This window comes from Suncus etruscus, chromosome 7 (genome assembly GCF_024139225.1).
Source record: "Suncus etruscus isolate mSunEtr1 chromosome 7, mSunEtr1.pri.cur, whole genome shotgun sequence".
In the NCBI taxonomy this organism is placed as follows: domain Eukaryota; kingdom Metazoa; phylum Chordata; class Mammalia; order Eulipotyphla; family Soricidae; genus Suncus; species Suncus etruscus.
The window spans coordinates 123,713,742-123,736,138 of NC_064854.1; the positions used below are offsets into that span (position 1 = coordinate 123,713,742).

Sequence of the window (22,397 nt, forward strand, 5' to 3'; positions counted from 1 at the left end):
AAGGCCTTCCTCCCTTCCTCCCTTCCTTCCTCCCTTTCCTTCCTTTGCCTGCTCAGGACCCAGCTGTCAGCAGAGCGCAGCCAGGAGGAGCCCTCAGGGTCCCTTCCCAGAGCCTGACTACAACTGGGGCGCCCACCTGCCCCCTTTCCTTGGCCACGTCCAGCCCACCCACGCTGGGGGTGAGAGACGCAGAGGCTGGTTGGGCGGCGGCGGCGGCGGCGGGGCCGAGGAGGCCACGCCGGTCGCGAGGGGCTTCGTGGGCCTCTACGATGACCCGCTGAGCGCGCCCTGGGCCCTCCCAGCCTGGAGAAGGTGCTCGCGAGCGTGCGCTGCGCTGCCGTCGCTGCCTTCCCCGGGCTCGCGCGCGGCGGGCGCGTGGGCCGGCGAGCCGCGCATGCGCACGCGCGGGCGTCCCGCGAGCCCGCTGAGGCGACGCCGAGCGAGCCGCGCCGAGCCCGGGCGCTGAGGAGAAGAGAGAGAGGAGAGGCGAGGAGAGGCGGGGAGAGCGCGAGCGAGGGCGTCCGCGGCGGGCGAGGGTCCGCGAGGAGCTCCAAGCGCACGGGCGGCCCGCGCGCGGGGATGCGCCGCCGCCCCGGGCCCCGCCGCGCCGCCTGACCGCCCGCCCGCCCGCCCGCCCGCGCCGGCCTCCTCGCCGCCCGGCGCCGCCATGTGGACCCCCACGGAGGAGGAGAAGTACGGCGTAGGTGCGTGGCCGCGGGGCCTCGCGCGGCCGGGGAGGCGGCGGCCGGGCGCGGGCGCTGCAGGTGCGGCGGCCGCGGGCGCGAGGGGCGGGGCGGCCCGGGCCAGGCCAGCCCGCTCCCTCCCCGCGCGACCCGGCCCGGCCCGCTCCGGCCCCGCGCAGGCCGCCCAGGTGCGGGCCGGACCCTCCGCCCGCCGTCGCACTCCCGGGCTCCGCGCCTGCCAGTCCGTCCGTCTCCTGGCCCCTGGCCCCCCTCCTCCCGCCCCGGGCCGACGCTGGCGACTTTCTGCACCCGGGACGGCCCCGAGGCCCCGCAGGGACGCATGCATGCATGCAAGGATGCAGGGAGGCAGGGATGCATGCATGGATGGAAACCTCGATGACGTTTCACTGTTCTCTTTTGGGGGGGGAAGGATTTTTTTTGCAGCCGGCCAACAACAGCACTCGTCTGGCCCCCGGTTGGTTCTGTCAGGGGTTCTGTCAGGGGTTCGGCCTGCCCTGCCCTGCCCTGCCCTGCCATGCCCTGCCAGGTGGTGGGAGCCGTTCGTCGTCTTCCCAAAGGGAGCGCTTCTTTATTTTGGATCTATTTTATTGTCTTATTATTCTGTCTGTCTGTCTGTCTGTCTATCTATCTATCTATCTATCTATCTATCTATCTATCTATCTATCTATCTATCTATCTATCATCTCTATCTATATCTCTCTATCTTCTATCTATCTATCTATCTATCTATCTATCTATCTATCTATCTATCTATCTATCTATCTATCTATCTATCTATCTATCTATCTACCTATCTATCTATATCTATCATCTATCTATCTGTCTACCTGTCTATCTATCTATCTATCTATCTATCTATCTATCTATCTATCTATCTATCTATCTATCTATCTATCATCTATCTATCTGTCTACCTACCTACCTACCTATCTATCTATCTATCTATCTATCTATCTATCTATCTATCTATCTATCTATCTATCTATCTATCTATCTATCATCTATCTACCTACCTACCTTACCTACCTACCTACCTACCTACCTACCTACCTACCTATCTATCTATCTATCTATCTATCTATCTATCTATCTATCTATCTATCTATCTATCTATCTATCTATCTATCTGCGTTGGGTTGCGGTGCTGGGCGGGAATCAAGTCCAGGGTCTTACAAGCGTTTGCAAGGCAAAAAAAAAAAAAAAAGTGATTTTTTTTTTTTTTTTTGCATTGCCTGCGAGGGTTCCTGGATGATGCCTCTATTTCCATTGAATGTCATTTGTAGTTTCTGGGAGGCTTCTTGAAAAAACGCTCCTTTTTCAAAAAGTTATAAAACACTTTCCTACTTGAAGCCGTTATGCCTCTTGGAATCCTCTAAAAATAAAATAAAATGCAACGAGAGGTCACAAGTATTCAAACTCCAGACGCCAAATGATTTTTTTCTAACGTTCTCCTTTTTGAAAGGAATGTTGTCACCTAAGGAATTAAGAACTTTTCTTTTTAATACATGTTACCCTTTTGTGTCAATGTCATGAGGGAAGTGCATTCATTTTCCTTTTAAGAGACTTGTCAGCTTGCTCTGCTAAAAGATTTTTAACTTGTATGTAGGAGCAATGACTGCCTTTTATTGAAGTTCAGTCAAGATTTAATTCCCAATTGATACAAAATAACTTTTTAAACCAATAAGTGGCAATGTTATACGCAAATTATCTAACGAATGTCTGGACCTGCAGAAAGATTTTAGAAACTAGTAGAAAATCTTGTTTGGAAAGGTACCTTTCTGAAATTTTGAAAATTAGCTAGGCTATAATGGCATAACAACATCTACTAGAGTGGAAGTACTTGGTCGTTTTATTCCTAGAATTAGAGTCTGTTGAGAGGGAATTGAGAACTGTAGTGGATAAATGAGATTCACTCTTTGTATTCATACCTTTTCTCTTAGAGAATGGCCTAAATGCTTAATATCGTAGATTCTGTGAAATGAAGAGTTTTATAGTTATCTTCTCCATAACTGCTCTAAGAACTGCTTAACTAGAGTAACGTGTCAAAGTGGTCATTTGTGAAGTGGCATTTATGTGTCTTCCTTCTGGTGGAACCCTTGAGTAGCAGTGTTGGCAGTTACAATTTCCATTTTCTTTTTATGATGTTACTGGGTAGCAATTTCAAACATTATTTCCTTAATGTGTAAGTTGGTAGTTTTGTGAAAAATCAAGAGTATACCCAGTGTTCAATAAAAGTTAATTTTTTCCTTTTCCCTTTAGTATTTTAGGGCAATAAACACCAGGTATATTCTCGGTGATAGTTCTGAGGAGAAGGCATTGCCAAAGTAGTTAGGATCATCATATGTCACTCTCAAAGCACTGGGATTTGGTGTGATTACTAAGAGAAAATAGAAGGAAAATGTTGAATTCCTAGGACTGTGGTTTTAGCTATATTTTCCCGTGGAGAGCAGATCTTTGGGCACAGGACAAGACTTGGAATGTACATTAAGTGAGAGAGACAATCATTCTGAAAACATAAGCAATTGCAATATTATGTAGATAGATGCTTTTTTGCTTTGCAAGACAACAGTCTCCTTCACATTTCTAAGTTACCTTCTAAAAAATCACGTATACATTTTCCAAAATTCAGAATCCCTTCACTCCTTCCACCTTGCCAATAAATGTTAAGGCTAACATGTTAGCCTTCCTAGTTCTTTTTATAAAACCTAGATGAATCTATAAAGTACCTTATACATTATAGTTTAAATAAGAAAAAGTCAATTAAATGATATTTTAGTTGCATTATTTGATTGCTGGTTTGAAAGTTGAACTGTTGGGCCCGGAGAGATAGCACAGCAGCGCGTTTGCCTTGCAAGCAGCCGATCCAAGGACCAAAGGTGGTTAGTTCGAATCCCGGTGTCTCATATGGTCCTCCGTGCCTGCCAGGAGCTATTTCTGAGCAGACAGCCAGGAGTGACCCCTGAGCACCGCCGGGTGTGGCCCCCCCCCCAAAAAAAAAGTTGAACTATTATTATCACTCCCGAGAAATGTTTTGAATTTCAGCTTTGACTTTTATGATCAGCCTGGAGCATCGACTTCTGTTTCTGTGTGTAGATCCTTAATCCTTATAGCAGGGAAGGAAAAACATACTTCGTTCCATTTAATTTGGAAAATTTTTCTTGGATTTTACTGAGGGAGAGACTGTTCTGTTGCAACACTGCAAAAGTCTTTTTCTCTCTCCACTGCAGCTGTTTATCTGTATTTGACATTGATAACATTTTTGAGCTCCTATAGTAATAGTGAATGCCTTAAAATTGTGTGTACATATCTTTGTGGACCAAGGATCAAAACTAGGGTCCCATGTATGTGAAATGTGTTAGAATTCTGAGCTAGGGGCCGGAGCGGTGGTGCAGCGGTAGGGCATTTGCCTTGCACATGGCTGACCTAGGATGGACCATGGCTCGATCTCCCTGAGCGCATAGCCAGGAGTGGCCCCTCAGTGTTACCCTGGTGATGCACAGTGGCCTTTGCAGTGCTGGAATTGAATTTGGACACTTGAGCATACAGTGCATGAGTTTTAATCTATTGAACTCCCTCCTCAACTTTACTGTCCTTTTTCTACTTTTCGGGCTGGGCATTGTAACTCATGTCATGTAGATTTCCAGAGGAATTCTAATGTTATCTTTTATTATAGAAGTGAAGAAGCTGCATCTTTAGTTGTTAGTTCTATTCGTTCGGTACTTCAGCAATTGAATATTGCCTTTAATTATCTTGTCAGTGGCAATAGTTTATGATACACTTTTGTGATATTTTTTATTGTTTTTCTCTAGTATAACAAGGGACTTTATTTTTTAACTGAAACTTTTAGCCCAGTTTTTGACTTTTCACATCTTTCTCCTTCAAGGAAGCTTTCCTTTCTTTTGTTAAGATGATTTGAAACTTTTGCATTCTTTTATCTATTATTTGATCTTAAGAAATTAGTTATATTAGTTGGATATAAAAATCCCAGCTATTTTTGCGAGACATCTGCCTTTTCTTATTTTGATTTCACCCAGATTACTAAATATAGAAACTTAAAATTAAGAAAATACATTTCCTGTCTTCTAAAGCAGCAGCAACATTATTACCAACAAACGAAGTAAGAATTTATTATTTTATTTTATTTTATTTTTTTGGTTTTATTTTTTTGGGCCACAACCGGTGACCTTCAGGAGTTATTCCTGGCTATGCGCTCAGAAATTGCTCCTGGCTTGGGGGATCATATTGGACAGCAGGGATCGAACCCAGGTTTGTCCTGGGTCAGTTGTGTGCAAGGCAAATGCCCTACTGCTATGTATCGCTCTGGCCCCAGGCTTTTTATTTTTAATAATTTTTATTTAAGCACTGTGATTACAAACATGTCGATAGTTGGGTTTCAGGCAGACAGTGTATACCCCTCATTACCAGTGTAAACTTTCCCGCCACCATTGTCCATCATTTCTCTCCTCCCCTACTCCCTGCCTGACTTTGGGACAGGCATTCTATTTCTCTCTCTTACTATCATTGTCATGGTAGTTAATGTTATTTCTCTAACTATACTCACCACTCTTTGTGGTAAGCTTCATCATGGGCTGGTCCTTCTGGCTCTTATCTCTATTGTCTTTAGGTATTATTACCACACTCTTTTACTTTTCTTAAATTCCACACATGAGCAAGACTATATTCCATGTCTATCTCTCTCTCTGACTCATTTCACTCAGCATAGGAGTGTACATGTCCATCCATGAATAGGCAAACTTCATGACTTCACTTTTCCTAATGGCTGCAAAGTATTCCATTGTGTAGATATACCACCGTTTCTTTAGCCATTGATCTGTTGTCAGGCACTTGGGTTGTTTCCAGATTCTGGCTATTGTAAATATAGCTGCAATGAATATAGTAGTGGAGAGGGCATTTCTAAATTGTGTTTTTGTGTTCCTAAGGTATATCTCTGGGAATGATATTGCTGGATCATATGGAAACTCAATTTCCATTTTTTTGGAGGAATCTCCATATTGTTTTCCAGAAAGGCAGGACTAGGTGGCATCCTTGTTTTTGTTTGTTTGTTTGTTTTGTTTTGGAGTCACATCCAGCATGCTCAAGGGTTACTCCTGACTCTAGACTCAGAAATCGCTCCTGGCAGGCTCCGGGGACCATAATGGATGCCAGGATTCGAACCACCGTCCTTCTGCATGCAAAGCAAAAGCCCTACCTCCATGCTATCTCTCTGGCCCCCATTCTTATTTTTTGTGATGTGTGCCAGTCTCTGTGGCATGAGATTGTTGTTTTGATTTGCATCTCCCTGATTAGTGATGTGGAACATTTTTTTCATATGCTTTTTGGCCATCTGTATTTCTTCTTTGAGGAAATGTCTGTTCATTTCTTCTCCCCACTTTTTGATGGGGTTAGAGTTTTTTCTTGCTAAGTTCTGTCAGTACCTTGTATATCTTAGATATTATTCCCTTATCTGATGGGCATTGGGTGAATAGTTTCTCCCTTTCTATGGTTAGACTTTGTAGCTTGCTCAGTGTTTTCTTTGAGGTGCAGAAGCTTCTCAGTTTAATGTTAGTCCCATTAAAACAAGAATATTTGTTTTTTGTTTTCATTTTTTTTGTTTTGTTTTGTTTTTTGGGCTACACCCAGCATTGCTCAGGGGTTACTCCTGGCTGTCTGCTCAGAAATAGCTTCTGGCAGGCACGGGGGACCATATGGGACACCGGGATTCGAACCAACCACCTTTGGTCCTGGATCGGCTGCTTGCAAGGCAAATGCTGCTGTGCTATCTCTCTGGGCCCAAAACAAGAATATTTGTAATTAAACTCAGAATAGAGTAGTACTGCTTTAAAACATTTTGTTTATTCTCATGAGGTAATTTAAAAAAATATTAGAGGATTTTGTTTCTCCTCTTCATTTTCCTTCCTCCTCCTCCTCCTCCCTCTTCCTCTTTCCTTCTCCCTCTTCCATTTTTTCCTTCTCCTCCTCCTTTTGAGTTTTGGGGCCATACTCAGTGATGCTTAGGAGTGATGCTTAGGGGTAACTCCTGCCATTGCACTCAGGAATTACTTCTAGATAGTGCTTGGAGACCATATGGGATGTTGGGATTTGAACCCAGGTTTGTCTCTTGCAAGGCACATGCCCTGCCTTTTATTCTATCACTGTGGTCCAACTTACCCTTTTTTTGTTTGTTTGTTTTTGGGCCACACCCACCTGTGCTCAGGGGTTACTCTTGGCTATCTGCTCAGAAACCATTTCTGGCAGACTCGGGGGACCATATGGGATGCTGGGATTCAAACCTCTTTGGTTCTGGGTTGGCTGCTTGCAAGGCAAATGCCCTACCGCTGTGCTATCTCTCCAGCCCCAGACAACTTATTCTTTTTAAATTCCTTTCCTCACTATCAATTGGATTTTAATTTTGTAATATTTATACACTTTTTAATTTTAATTTTCTTGGTTCACACTAGGCCAGTGATCCTCAAACTATGGCCTGCGAGCCACATATTGTATTTGTATCTGTTTTGTTTCTTCATTGCAAAATAAGATATATGCAGTGTGCATAAGAATTCGTTCATAAGTTTTGTTTTTACTATAGTCAGACCCTTCAATGGTCTGAGGGACAGTGAACTGGCCCCCTGTTTAAAAAGTTTGAGGACCCCTGCACTAGGCAGTGCTCAAGGCTTTCTACTGGCTCTGTGCTCAGGGATCACTCCTGGCAGGGATCATTGGGAGTGTCAGGGATCAAATATAGGTTGGCCATGTACAAGGAAAGCATCCTACTCATTGTATTATTGCTCTGATCCCTTACTTTTTTTTTTTTTATAATTTTAAAAAGCATTGTTGTACTGAGTGCTGCAGTGAATAGTGGTGTGCATGCATCCTTTTGGATGAATGTTTTTCTGTCCTGGGAATAGATGCCCAAAAGAGAGATGGCTGAGTATGACAGTATGACAGCTCAAGTTTGAGTTTACTGAGAACCCTCCATACTGTTTTCTATAGTGGTTGGACCAGGCAGAATTGCCACCAGCAGTTGATAAGAGTTCCCTTTTCACCACATTCCTACCAACAAAGATTGTTCCCAGGATTTTTGGTATGTGCCATCCTCACTGGTCTAAAATGACATCTCATTGTTGTCTTGATTTGCTTTTCCCTAATGGTAAGTGATGAAGTGCATTTTTTCATGTGCCTGTTGGACATCTGTTGGTCTTCCTCAGAGTAGTGTTTATTTCCTCTTACCATTCATTGATTGTTTTTTAGGTTTTGTGGAGTTAACCTTTGGCAAGTACTTTGTATATTCTAGGTATCAAACATTATCTGATGTATTAAGTGCAAAATTTCTCTCTCATTCTGTTAGCTGTCTTCTGGTTTTAGCCTGTGGTTTTTTTTTTTTTTTTGCCATACAGAAACCTTTTAGTTTGATATAGTCCAATTTATACATATTTGATGCTGTAGACTTTGCCATTGACAATAAAATTCAATATATGATACTAGTCTGTGGACAATTTAACTGATTTTTTATGTTTTTGTTTTTGTATCACACTGGCAGTTCTCAGAGGTTGCTTTCCATTCAATAATCACTCTTGGTGGTATTTATGGGACCATATAGGATGCTGGGGATCAAACCTGGATTGGTTGTGCTTAAGACAAGGACCCTACTTTTTGTACTAGCTGTCTGGCCTATAGACAATTTAAAATATATAATTAATTTTTTATTATGCACTGTTAGGAGTATGTGTTTTAGAAACATTTAACTAAATCGTGCCCTTTTTTGTGTAGCATTTTTTACAAGAGTTCTGAAGCATGACAATCACAAAAAGAGAGACCATTAAGATTGAAGTACTTTACATTCATACTGTATTTTACATTGGTGCTGCATTTTTGATCATTTATATTTTGAAATATATATTTATTTTTTGGTTTTTGGCCCACACCCAGGGATGCTCAGGGGTTACTCCTGGCTGTCTGCTCAGAAATAGCTCCTGGCAGGCACGGGGGACCATATAGGATGCCGGGATTAGAACCAACCACCTTAGGTCCTGGATCGGCTGCTTGCAAGGCAAACGCCGCTGTGCTATCTCTCCAGCCTTGATCATTTATATTTTGAATATTAAAACATTCTTGCTCCTATTATTTAAAAAAATTCCTTATTGGGATCCAGAATCTGGAAACAACCCAAGTGCCTGAGAACAGGTGAATAGATAAAGAAACTGTGGTACATCTGCACAGTGGAATGTTATAAAATCGTTTGGAAAAATAAAGTCATGAAGTTTGCTTTTATGTAAATAGACATGGAGAGAATAGTGCTGAGTGAAAAAAGCCAGAGGGGAGAGGTATAGACATAGAATGTCTGCACTCACTTGCAGGATATTAAAAATAATTATAATACCAAAAGACAATAGCAATGAAGGTCAGGAGTACTGGTGTATGGTAGGAAGCTTGCCACAAAACAGTGATGGGGTGTGGAGGGGAGAGTACAGTTTGGGCAGAAAAAGGACTCTTATGATAACAATAGTTGAGAATGATTACTTTAGACAAGAACTGGATGCCGAAAGAGATAGAGTGCTATGCATGATACCCTCTCAGTAACAGTATTGCAAACCACAGTGTCTAACCAGAAAGGATGGGAGAGAGAAGAAAAGTATCTGCATATAGGCATTCTGGGGTGGGGAGGGGATGAGAAGGAAATTGCTGATGGGAATGAACACTGGTGAAGGGGTGGGTATTGGAATATTCTATAAGACACAAGCATCAACAACCTTTTAACTCTGTATTTCAGTGATTTATTTAATAAAAACTTATTACTATCTCCCAGCCTTGAGAGATAGTAATGGGTAGTGTGCTTTAGGGTGTTTGCCTTGCACATGACAGACCCAGGTTCAATCCTTGGAACCTCTGATTCCCCAAACCAGCCAGGAGTGACCCCTGAGAGCAGAGCCAGGAGTAATCCCTGAACACTGAGGTGTGGTCCCAAATAAAAACAAACCAAATACAGAAAACCAAATGATAACAGATCCTCTTGTTTTTGTTTTACGGTTGAGATGACTGGGAGTCATTAAGTCAATAAGTGGTGCTCACTTATTGAGGATTGTACTTGTTTTGTTGTACTTCTTAAGCACATTCTGGTTGTAGTACTAGGGGTTTCTGTGGTGCTCTAATATATCTTCACCGGGGATTACACTCCTGGATGTGATGCTTGCACATCGGTAGTTGCAGGACTCAACGGAGGTTCCGCACTCTTGTTGTATTTTCATATAGTTGATTGAGTTCCAGAGTTTTCATACTCTCGTGGCTCCAGGGTCCTAGGCAGCAGAACTGTGCTCGGCACTGGAGGATTGAATTTACAGCTCCTTACTTGTGAGGCTTGTCTTTTCTCTCTGAGTAATTCCACCTTCCCCCCAGAGTTGTTTTTTATTCATCAGAATGAGCTGAACATCTTAATGTGTAAGCATTACTGTGTATTTAGGGTTTAAAATCCAATGTTATGCCTTCATAGTAATGAGCAAACCTATTTGTAATTATGCTCTCACGTTTTTATACATCCATTCTCCACAGACTTTTATATGAAAAAGAGATTTCACATAAAATCTCTGAAATTTAAAAATCTCCTACATGTATTGCCAAATTATTTTAACTACTCACTTTGCTATGTTACACAGGATAATAAATATATCTACTAGACATTGGAAAATGCCATTTCAGAGCTTCCTGTTTTTATACATATTTACAAGTGGAAAAAAGTCTCAGCCTCCTGCATTCATCTGTTTCTTCCTTTTTTTTCCAAAACTCATTCATGAACTCTTCAGAGATGACAAGTGAGAACCAAAATAGGTAAAAGAATTAATGTATGGTAAACATAGAACTTTATGTTGTAGATTTGGTATCATACCCCAGAAAGATAATACATTTGGATCGTTATTCAGATATATCAGCTGCCACTGGCTCTTACTACTTTTTTTTTTCTTACCGGATAAAGCAGATTTCCTGTAATTACTTGTTTTATGTCTTTATTAATAATTTATACCGTAACTCTGTAGCACGTACATTTAGTTTTAGAATTGTAAGGGGTCTTAGAGGTAAAATGGTTTAATCTTCCAGAACTAATAGTAGATAGAAGGGGTGATATTGACTAAATGTTTGTGCCTAGCATTTTTATGCTATGGCTCAAATACACTCTTTACAACCCTATCTGCTGACCTTTGTTTACTTTATATGTAGCTAAATGGAACTTTTTCCAAGTCCTTCCATGTGGACTTAAAAGGTGATGCTGTGTGCCATGACTGACTTACTAGTGCTTGGGAGCACATGTACTAAACATGTACTACTTACTGAACCTTGTCTTTGTTCTTGTCTTTGAATTATTTCTTCTACGTGGGTACTTTTTCTCCTGCTTTCTCTCTCATTTCTTTCTGTAAGGCTCCATGCTATTTTTATTTTCATAAATTTCTAGACTTTTGACTATACAACTTTTGTTTTTCTTAGCCTCATTTGCTAGTACTCAGGACTTACTTTTAGTCCTGTACTCAGAGACATCTCCTGGTGGAGCTTGAGGAGGGAGCATATAGATGCCAGGGTTCAGACTTACGTTGACATCATGAAAGGCAAACACTCTATTTTCTCTTTGACCCCCTCCCACCCCATTTTATTTATTGTTTTTGCATGTAATCGATCAGTTGTACCAACACCATTTGTAGAAGAGGCTTTTCTTGTTCTGATTACAGGTACCCAACTCTTTTGTTATAGGTTAGTTGCTTGTAAATCTGAGATTCGTCTCTGGGCTTTCTATTTTATTTTATTTTATTGGTATGAGGCTTATTGAATTTATAACTGAATACTATATTTCATTACCTTGAACTTAAGTCAGCCTAAATCTCCAATATAAATGTGTACATTGGGTAATAATCATAAATATGTATTTGGCTTATTTAAAATATCTTATTTCCATTCTATTTCAGTTGTATTTGGCTCATCAGTATAACTTGTTAAATCTTTTTTTTTTTTTTTGGGCCACATCCAGTGATGCTCAGGAGTTACTCTTGGCTATGCTCTTAGAAATCGCTCTTGGTTTGAGGGACGCTGGGGATAGAACACAGGTTTGTCCTGGGTCAGCTGCATGCAAGGCAAATGCCCTACTGCTGCGCTATCGCTCTAGCCCCTTGTTAAAACTTTTTGAAGTTGAGTTTATGATCCCATATACTATCATTTCCTTGAAATTATTTTTGTACATCCACAAATTGTCTTTTTTTTGTTTGTTTGTTTTTGGGCCACACCCGGCGGTGCTCAGGGGTTACTCCTGGCTATCTGCTCTCAGAAATAGCTCCTGGCAGGCACGGGGGACCGTATGGGATGCCGGGATTCAAACCAACCACCTTAGGTCCTGCAAGGCAAATGCTGCTGTGCTATCTCTCCGGCCCCCAAATTTGTCTTTCAAGTATTTAACAAAAGTATTGAATGGGCTAAGAAAAAAATTTATTAACTAGAGGGAAATGATTTAGTTTACAAACAAGTAGATTTTTGCTGTTTTGTGTGGAAATTATGTGGATGACTTATTAAATAATCTGTGACACTGTCAACTATACAAGTTTCGTGTACCTATCAGTGTTTGGAGTTAGTATAGACTTCTGATCAGATGTAGTTCATAACCAAAGAGGATAGATACCGCTGAGAAATTCATTCTAAGTGTGGGGAGTGACAAAATATTCACAGTGAAAATATGTTAGATCCATTTTAATCATCATGCACAGGAAGAAGGTAGGTACAAAACTACTTGAATTTTTTCAATGTTCTGTTCACATTTTCTAAACCTACAAAACTTTCTTTCTATGCATATTTACCTGTCTGTGTATATCTATATCTATACATATAAATTGCACAGTTCAACCTTTTCCAGACATATCTAGCACTTTTCTAACTTAATCACTTTGCCCTAATTCTTACAGTATGATTGTTTGTCCAATACCTTCCTCAAAATCTAATTTCTTTAAGTGAATAATGAGTGACACCTGTCCCCTGCAATTCTTTCCACCCATAATTGCACCTGAGGCTTCTTTCACCTGAATAAGTTCAGTACCTACCTTCCGAACCCCTAGGAAGTGTTATTGTTCATTTTGGGAGCAGCCTATTTAAATGTCATCTCTTTGATACCTCTCTGACTCTGACTGATATAAATAAGCCCTGCTTCTTGCTCCTAAAGCAATTACCCCTTAGAATAGCTCTTACCATTTCAGCTCATACTTAATCGCATCTCTGTCTCAGGGAACTGAGTTTCTTGAGAACCAGGAGCTTTGTCTCCAAATACGCATCTCGAGAATCTAGCATACAGTGAGTGATCAATAAATACTTCATTAAGAGACCAACCAACTGAAGTTTTATTTGCTCTGTTAGTCCTGATAGCACTTTAAAAGGCATACTGTAAATTAATAACACTTGCTTAATAGAAGTCTGTGACATAAGTACATTTTTTCCTTAGTATTTTTGTTGTCTATTAGGAAGGTTTGCTGACTATGGGTTCAAAGGACTGATATTGGTAGCATGAATCTATTTGACCTAGAGTATCATAGTCATCACAATGATTCAGAAATTTTGTAACAGGAAATTGGAATGCAGTTTGTACTTATCCCAACAATACCTCTTTCACTTGACTTCTTTGGGGAAATTGTTTTTGGTGGCTATTCTAGGGAATTCAAGGTTAAATTTTATTTTTATTTTGTGCTTCTTTTCTTTAAAATAATATCTTTATTTAAGCATCTTGATTACAAACATGTTTGTAGTTGGGTTTCAGTTATAGAAAAGAACACCCCCCCTTCACCAGTGCAACATTCCCACTACCAGTGCCCCCCATCTCCCTCCTGCCTCAACTCCTGCCTGTTTTTGAGACAGGCATTCTGTTTCTCTCACTCATTACCATTGTCATGATAGTTGTAAGTGTAGTTATTTCTCTATTTGCACTCACCATTCTGTGGCAAGCTTCATCTCATGGGCCGGTCCTTCCAGTCCTCATCTCTGTTGTCTCTGTGTATTATTACAATAACGTCTTTTTATTTTTCTTAAATCCTACAGATGAGTGAGACTATTCTGTGTCTGTCTATCTCTTCTGCTGACTTATTTCACTCAGCATAATAGTTTCCATATCCATCCGTGTATAGGAAAATTTCATGACTTCAGTTTTCCTTATGGCTGACTAGTATTTCATTGTGTGTATGTACCACAGTTTCTTTAGCCACTCATCTGTTGTTGGGCATCTTGGTTGTTTCCAGATTTCTGGCTAATGTAAATAGTGCTGTAATGAATATAGGTGTGCAGAAGGCATTTTTGTATTGTGTTTTTGTGTTCTTAGGGTATATCCTTTGGAGTAGTCTAGTAGATGGATCATATGGGAGGTCAATTTCTAGGTTTTTTTTTTTTTTGGGTGGGGGTCACACCCAGCAGTGCTCGGGTTACTCCCAGCTCTGTGCTCAGAGAAGTCTCTCCTGGCAGGCTCAGTTGGGGGACCATATGGGATGCCGGGATTTGAACTGGAGTCCATCCTGTGCTGGCTGATTGCAAGGCAAATGCCTTATTGCTGTGCTATCCCTCCAGTCCCCAATTTCCAGTTTTTTGAGGAATCTCCATACTGTTTTTCATAAAGGCGGGACTAAACAGCATTCCCACCAGCAGTGAATGAGCGTTCCTTTCTCTCTATGTCCCCCGACAGCACTGATTGTTCTTGTTCTTTGTGATGTGTTGAGATGGTACCTAATTGTTGTTTTGGTTTGTATATCCCTGATGGTTAGTGATGTGGAACATTTTTTTTCATGTGCCTTTTGGCCATTTGTATTTCTTCTTTGAGGAAATGTGTTATTTCTTTTCCCCATTTTTTGATGGATTAAATGTTTAGATGTTAGATTTCTTGTTAAGATCTGTTAGTAGCTTGTATATCTTGGACATTAGCCCCTTATCTAATGGTTATTTGGTGAATGGTCTCTCCCATTCTGTGGGTGGCCTTTGTAGCCTAGTCACTATTTCCTGTGAAGTGCAGAAGCTTCTTAACTTAATTTAGTCCCATTTGTTTATCTCTGCTTTCATTTGTTTGGACAATGATGTTTCTTTCTTGAAGATGCCTTTAGTTTCAATGTCATGGAGTATTTTTACCTATGTCTTCTTCTGTATATCTTATTGTTCTGGGTCTGATATCTGGATTTGACCTTGTGCATGATGTTAGATGGAGGTTTGAGTTCACTTTTTTGCATGTGGCTGACCAGTTGTCCCAACACCACTTGTTGAAGAGGCTTTCCTTGCTCCATTTTGTGTTTCTACCTCTTTATCAAAGATTTATTGATTGTATGTATGGGGAACATTCTCTGAATACTCAAGTCTATTCCATTGATCTGTGGGTCTGTCTATTCCAGGGGCCCTCAGACTTTTTAAATAGGGGGCCAGTTCACTGTCCCTCAGACCATTGGAGGGTCTGACTATAGTAAAAACAAAACTTATGAACGAATTCTTATGCACACTGCATATGTCTTATTTTGCAATGAAGAAACAAAACAAATACAAATACAATATGTGGCCCGCGGGCCATAGTTTGAGGACCACTGGATTCCAATACCATGCTGTACTAATGACTATTACTTTGTAATATAATTTAAAGTTGGGAAAATGATGCTTTCCATCTTCTTTTTCCTAAGGGTTGCTTTAGCTATTTGTGGGTGCTTAATGTTCCAAATGAATTTCAGGAGTGTTTGGTCCACTTCTTTGAAGAATATCATGGGTATCCTTAGAGTAATTGCATTAAATCTGTACAATGCTTTGGGGAGTATTGCTATTTTAATGATGTTAATCCTCCCAATTTATGAACACAGTATTTGTCTCCATTTCCTGTGTCCTCTTTTATTTCTTGAAGCAGTGTTTTGTAGTTTTCTTTGTATAGGTCCTTCACCTCTTTAGTTAAGTTGATTCCAAGGTATTTGAATTTCTGTGGTGCTATTGTGAATGGGATTGTGATTTACAAAGTCCTTCATAGTCGAATTTCAGATATACAGTGAATTAGGGCCATTCCCACCACTGGTTTTGACCTACCTCCAGCAATGATCCCAGATTACATCCTATACCACCACCCTTTGCCCCCTGGCTTGCCAGTATAACAGGTCCATTTAAGTGTAGATGATTAAAGTTTAGGTCTCTTAATTTTATTGTTGTTGACTTTGGCTTGGATATTTAGTTCTGTCCTTTTTTTCTCCATCTAGACCACTTAGTCCCTGGTCCCCATCCTTTTTCTCCCCTTTCTTCTTAATTTTATAGAAAAATGCAGGACTATGAGGTAAAACAAAATCTGTGTACCAATATTCTATGAAAAAGGCTGGAGTCCCTATTTAAAAGATAAGAAAAAGTAAAAAAGAAGATAAAGCAAAAACAAAATAAAAATGGGGTGGCATTTTTTTTATATAAACAGCAATAATTTGGGAAATAGAAAGGAAAATCTTTTGGCCTAAAAACAGGGAGATCCTACTCATGAAGCATCCTGCCACAAGATAAACTACAGTTTCCAGGCATTCCAAGTTGTATAACTCCAAAGTCTTTCTTCACTGTCTCAGGAAAAGTTATCCTCAATCACGGTTGTTGCAGTCAGGTTTCTGTAATTAGAAATCTTGGGTTTTGCACAGATCCTATGTTGATGTCAGGGTGTCATGGAACATCTCCTGTTTTCATTTCATTAGCTGGTGATGCAGGGAAATCTGCCCTGAAAGAAAGTCGTTGCTGTTTCCAATTTGTCATCTGACCCACTCTGGAGCAAGTCAGTGCCAGGGCAGCATTAGGGCCTTCCCTGATACTGCTGCAGAAAATCGTGCTGGTTCTAAAGATGGGATCCATGGTTCAGGGGTGAATGGCCAATGTCTGATCAACTGAAGCCGAAGTCAAGTCACTGTGACAAATGTTCAGAGTGAAAAGCCCTCCTTCATATATTGAATACACTTGGGTATTATTTGCATATTTCTCCCTTGGATATACATATTTATTATAGAAATTTTAGTATATAATACTAAAAATACTAAAATACACTAAGAAAATGAGCAATATTCTATTTCGTTACTTACATATACCTTCCCAATATAATTATATATCACTTTTTCTATATACACAGAAATATTTTATTATTTATGACCATATTTTATTTTATTTTATTTATTTTATTTTATTTTTTTAATTTTTATTTTATTTTATTTTATTTTATTTTGTTTTTTATTCTGGGTTACACCCTGCAGTGCTCAGGGGTTACTCCTGGCTATCTGCTCAGAAATAGTTCCTGGCAGGCACGGGGCACCATATGGGACACCGGGATTCGAACCAACCACCTTTGGTCCTGGATCGGCTGCTTGCAAGGCAAATGCCGCTGTGCTATCTCTCCGGGCCCCATATTTTATTCTATTTTAAATATATTATACCATGAATATATATATATATAGTTTTGGTTTTTCGGGTCACACCCGGCAGCACTTGGGTTACTCCTGGCTCTACACTCAGAAATCACTCCTGGCAAGCTCAGGGAACCATATGGGACACCGGGATTTGAACCACCGACCTTCTGCATGAAAGGCAAATGCCTTACCTCCATGCTATCTCTCTGGCCCCATACCATGAATATTTTTATATGTGTGGGATGTTCTTTGGTTTAATGATTGCTATTCCATAATACAGATGCACTATGATTTTTCTACTTGTGAGCAGGTTTTTTAATTTTTTGCCGGGGGGGGGGGGCACACTAGGTGATGCTTAGAGATTACTCCTGATTCTGTGCTCAGAAATAATTCCTGGTGGTGTTAGATGGGCCATATGGGATGCCAGGGATTGAACTCTGGTTGGTTGCATGCAATGCAAGTGCCCTATCCACTGTGCTACTGTTTCAGTGCCACAGTTGGTTTTTTGAAATGAGTATTTTTGCCAGGGCAGTAGAAATCACATGTCTCTTTACACTCTGGTCAACATAGGCATTGTTTTTTTCCATAAGATCTGCATTTTCAGAGAGTTGAAAAACTGATAATATTGTGAGAGTTATAAATTTAAAGCATTAGGGGGCTGGAGAGATAGCACAGTGGTAGGGCATTTGCCTTAGACGCAGAGGGATGATGGTTCAAATCCTGGCATCCTATATGGTCCCCCGAGCCTGCCGGGGGCGATTTCTGAGTATGGAACCAGGAGTAACCCCTGAGCCGCTGCTGGGTGTGACCCCAAAACCAAAACCAAATAAACAAACAAAATTTTTTTAAAGTATTATAGGGGCCAGAGCAGTGGTGCAAGTGGTAGGGCATTTGTCTTGCACATGCTAACCTAGGATGGACCTTGGTTTGGTCCCCCAGTGTCCCATATGGTTCCCCAAGCCAGGAACGATATCTTGAGTGCAGGAGTAGCCAGGAGTAACCCCTGAGTGTCACTGGGTGTGTCCCAAAACCAAAAAAAAAATTTAAAGCATTATAAACTTATGCTAGTTCAACTGTTTGGATATCTATTGTTTAACTGAATTTATTGATAGTTGAATATCTGATACAATACAAACAAGTGATTATGATGTTGATGCATTGACACTTTTTTGCTTTCTCAAGGCCTGATTTTCTTAAGGGTCTGACTATCAGTGAATAAAAATGAGCATTTCTGGGTATTGGTATTTTGTTCTAACTATTCCACCTTCCCTTCCCTTCCCTTCCCTTCCCTTCCCTTCCCTTCCCTTCCCTTCCCTTCCCTTCCCTTCCCTTCCCTTCCCTTCCCTTCCCTTCCCTTCCCTTCCCTTCCCTTCCCTTCCCCTCCCTTCCTTCCTCCCTTCCTCCCTCCCTCCCTCCCTTCCTTCCTTCCTTCCTTCCTTCCTTCCTTCCTTCCTTCCTTCCTTCCTTCCTTCCTTCCTTCCTTCCTTCCTTCCTTCCTTCCCTCCCTCCCTCCCTCCCTCCCTCCCTCCTTCCCTCCTTCCTTCCTTCCTTCCTTCCTTCCTTCCTTCCTTCCTTCCTTCCTTCCTTCCTTCCTTCCTTCCTTCCTTCCTTCCTTCCTTCCTTCCTTCCTTCCCTCCCTCCCTCCCTCCCTCCCTCCTTCCCTCCTTCCTTCCTTCCTTCCTTCCTTCCTTCCTTCCTTCCTTCCTTCCTTCCTTCCTTCCTTCCTTCCTTCCTTCCTTCCTTCCTTCCTTCCTTCCTTCCTTCCTTCCACCTCCCTCCCCTCTTTCTTTTTTCCTTCCTCTCTCAACACTCAGGGGTCTCCTGTCTCTGCATTCAGGAATTACTCCTGGTGATACTTGTGGGGACCATATAGGATTCAGGGGAGTCAAACCTGGCTTGTCTGTGTGCAAGGCAATCTATCTCTTATACTGTCTCTCCAGTTCCTCCCTTCCCTTCTTTTTAGTTATTGTAAGTAGGTGTCATACACAGGCCTAATTAGTACATGAACATTTAGTTATAATGCTCACTGGAGTTTTATGTGACACATTGGTTTATGATGGATGGTTGTGGTGCTTGCTGCAGTCACACTTTTATTTTTGGTGTTTGTACAAGTGTTTGCTTGTGTTTTTTCTCTTTTCATTTGTGTCTGTGCACATTTTATTAGTACTTGCTGGAGGGTTGCTGTGATATACTAATGCTCACTTGAGGTTGAACTTTTTTTTTTTTTCCATTTTTTTAAAATTTTAATTATGACAACAAAGATGCAAAGAAAGAGGAAAGGGTAAAGTTACAGTGGAAGCCCAATCACCCATAAACAAAATTCACGGTATTCCCATCGATGATATCCCAGCCTTGAACTTTCAGCCAAAGAACATTAAGAAAAACAAAACTAAACCCATGTACAATACAATTACTTTGTCCCTCAAATCCCCGGTTGTAGTACATACTGTTTCTTAGCAGCACACATTATAATCTAAAGACATTAGACTTATGTAACTCTTTAAACATTGAGGGCAAAGTACATTTCTCTAGTTCCATGCACATGTTTACTAGTTTAAGTTAATCTCAAAAGTTTTAGTGGGTTGTTTTTCTTAAGGATTGGAGTCAAGGGAACTTAGTAAAAAACGGTATTAAAGTGGCATTTGTTTGCATAGGCCCACCAAAACATAAGGGACATGGAAAGACAAATTATGGTCTAAATACAAGGAGACCCTACCCCTGAAGTTTCCTGGCACAGGACTGACTCTGGGCTCCAGGCAAACTAGTTTGTCCAATTCAAGTCATCGTCTGTAGTGGCAATACACCTCCATTCCTCACATAGTCTCTGTTGTTGGTATCATGCTTCTGCATTAAAGATCCTGGAGTCTGCATATCCCATATTGCAGTGAGGATGGTGCAGAGCATGCTCTCGTTTCACCTCACACTTAAGGGGTACTAGAGAGAACCATGTCCTGTAGAGCAGGTCATTGTTGTTGTCAAGTCTTCTCAGTGTAAACGGAAGTCTCTTTTTAGGGGGTCGATGTCAGACCCTTGGTAGTGTCTTTTCTGGTAGAGGACTGCTTCCAGCTGTTGCTATAAAAGACGTTGGATGTTTCGTAGATATCTTGCCTGGGAGGTTGAACTTTCTGTCATGGTGCTTATATATTTTCTTTATTTGAGTTCACTAGAGATTATTATATTTTGAGTTGTGTTTGCACACACCTGCCAATGGTGTGGTCAGGAAGTGGTCCTGGTATCACAGCAAAGCTGCCATGTTCAAGTAGTAGTCATCATTCTTTACCCCTGAAAAGTTGAATGCACATTCTCTAGTGCACATGGAACTTGCTTCAGGATAGATAACCTACTGCACAATGCAAGTGCTGATAAAATTACAGAAATAGGAATATCGAGTGACTTTTCAGATATAATGTTGTAAAGATATAACTTAATGATAATAAGTCAGGGAAAACCATAACATTGGAAACTTGAACAACATATTGTTAAATAATCACTGGGTAAAAAGGAAATAAGGAAGAAATAATATGGTTCCTCCAAACTAATGAGAATAAAGTTAAAAACCATTAGAATCTATGAACATAGAAAAAGCAGTACTAAGATGGGGCTTTCATAGCAATATAGACATACATTAGAAACAAGAAAAAACTCAACTAAATTGCCTCAGCTAATAGTTTGAAAAATTAGGAAAATAACAACAAATGATTCCCAAACTAAGTAGAAGGAAATAATTAAGAAATACAGTATAAATAAGTGATATAGAAATTAAGGAAACAATATAAATGGTATATGAAACCAGGAGCTAGCTTCTCAAAAGAATAAACAAGATAAAAAATTCATAACTATATTCACAAGGAAAAAGAGAAAACTCAAATAATAGGATCAGAGATGAAAGAGGAGAAATAACAAGATACTTCAGAAATACAAAAGATCACGAAAAGTTACTATGAAAATTTTTTGACACTAAACTGGGTAACCTAGAGAAAATGGATTAAATTTTAGAAACAAGCTTCTAAGATTGAATCTGGAGGAAGTAGAAAACTGAACAGACCAATAAGAAATAAGGAAATAGAAATTAATTTAAAATTAAATTAAATTACCTTAAATAAAAAAGTACTTCAAGAACAAAAGCCAAGGCCCAGACAGGATCATTTGTGAGTTTTACCAAACTTTTTTTTTTGTTTGTTTGTTTTTGGGCTACACCCAGTAATGCTCAGGGGTTACTCCTGCCTATGCACTCAGAAATCGCTCCTGGCTTGGGGGACCATATGGGATGCCAGGGGACTGAAACACGGTCCATCCTGGGTCAGCCGTGTGCAAGGCAAATGCCCTACTGCTGCGCCATTGCTCCCGCCTCATACTTCTCAAACTTTCTAAACTATAGGGGCCCGGAGAGATAGCACAGCGGTGTTTGCCTTGCAAGCAACTGATCCAGGACCAAAGGTGGTTGGTTCGAATCCCGGTGTCCCACATGGTCCCCCGTGCCTGCCAGGAGCTATTTCTGAGCAGACAGCCAGGAGTAACCCCTGAGCAGTGCCGGGTGTGGCCCAAAAACAAAAACAAAAAAACTTTCTAAACTATAAACAATACCCAAATAAAAACAAAATAAAAAACACAGAAATCTTTTTTTTTGGGGGGGGCACATCCTATGAACTTGGTTTATTCCTGGCAGTGCTTGAGGGACCATATGGGATGCTAGGGATCAAACCTGGGTTGGCTGTTTGCAAGGCAAGTACCTCACTTGATGTCCTATTTCTCTGGCCACCCCCCAAACAGGAATTCTTTTTAACAACTCCTATAAAGCCAACATTATCCTAATGTCAAATGAAAACAGGATAATGGTAAAAAAAGAAATGGTAAAAAAAAAAAATTTCAGGCCAATATCCCTGTTTATCATTGCTGTAACTTGGGTTGAAATTAAAAAATATTCTAGTGAATGGAGAAAAGATTTGCATTTTTTACATAAGATAAAGGACTAATGTGCAACATTTGTAAGGGAATCACATAGGGGCCAGAGAGATAGCACAGCGGTAGGACATTTGCCTTGCATGCAGCTGATCCAGGAGTGACAGTGGTTCGAACCCTGGCATCCCATATGGTCGCCCTTGCCTGCCAGGAGCAATTTCTGAGCGCAGAGCCAGGAGTAATCTCTGAGTTCCACTGGGGGGGGTGTGACCCCCAAACAAAACAAAAAAAAGAATCACATACAACAAAAAACGATCATACAAAAAAATGGAGAGAGGAGAAAGACACTTCCATGAAGACACAGATGACTTAAGAGTGTTTATTGGTACTTATTGTTGGAAAAATTAAAATA

General features: G+C 40.8%; 1 protein-coding gene across 11 annotated transcripts in view; it reads left to right on the forward strand.

The window, feature by feature from the left end:
- The first annotated feature begins 601 nt into the window (after positions 1-601).
- DOCK3 (dedicator of cytokinesis 3) overlaps positions 602-22,397 on the forward strand; it is a 391,971-nt gene continuing 370,175 nt past the window's right edge. For all 11 annotated transcript variants that reach the window (XM_049776670.1, XM_049776679.1, XM_049776672.1 and 8 more), the window contains exon 1: positions 602-704. In XM_049776670.1, coding sequence (XP_049632627.1) covers positions 668-704 — 37 coding nt within the window. In that variant the 5' untranslated portion in view covers positions 602-667. The remainder of the gene's footprint in view (positions 705-22,397) is intronic.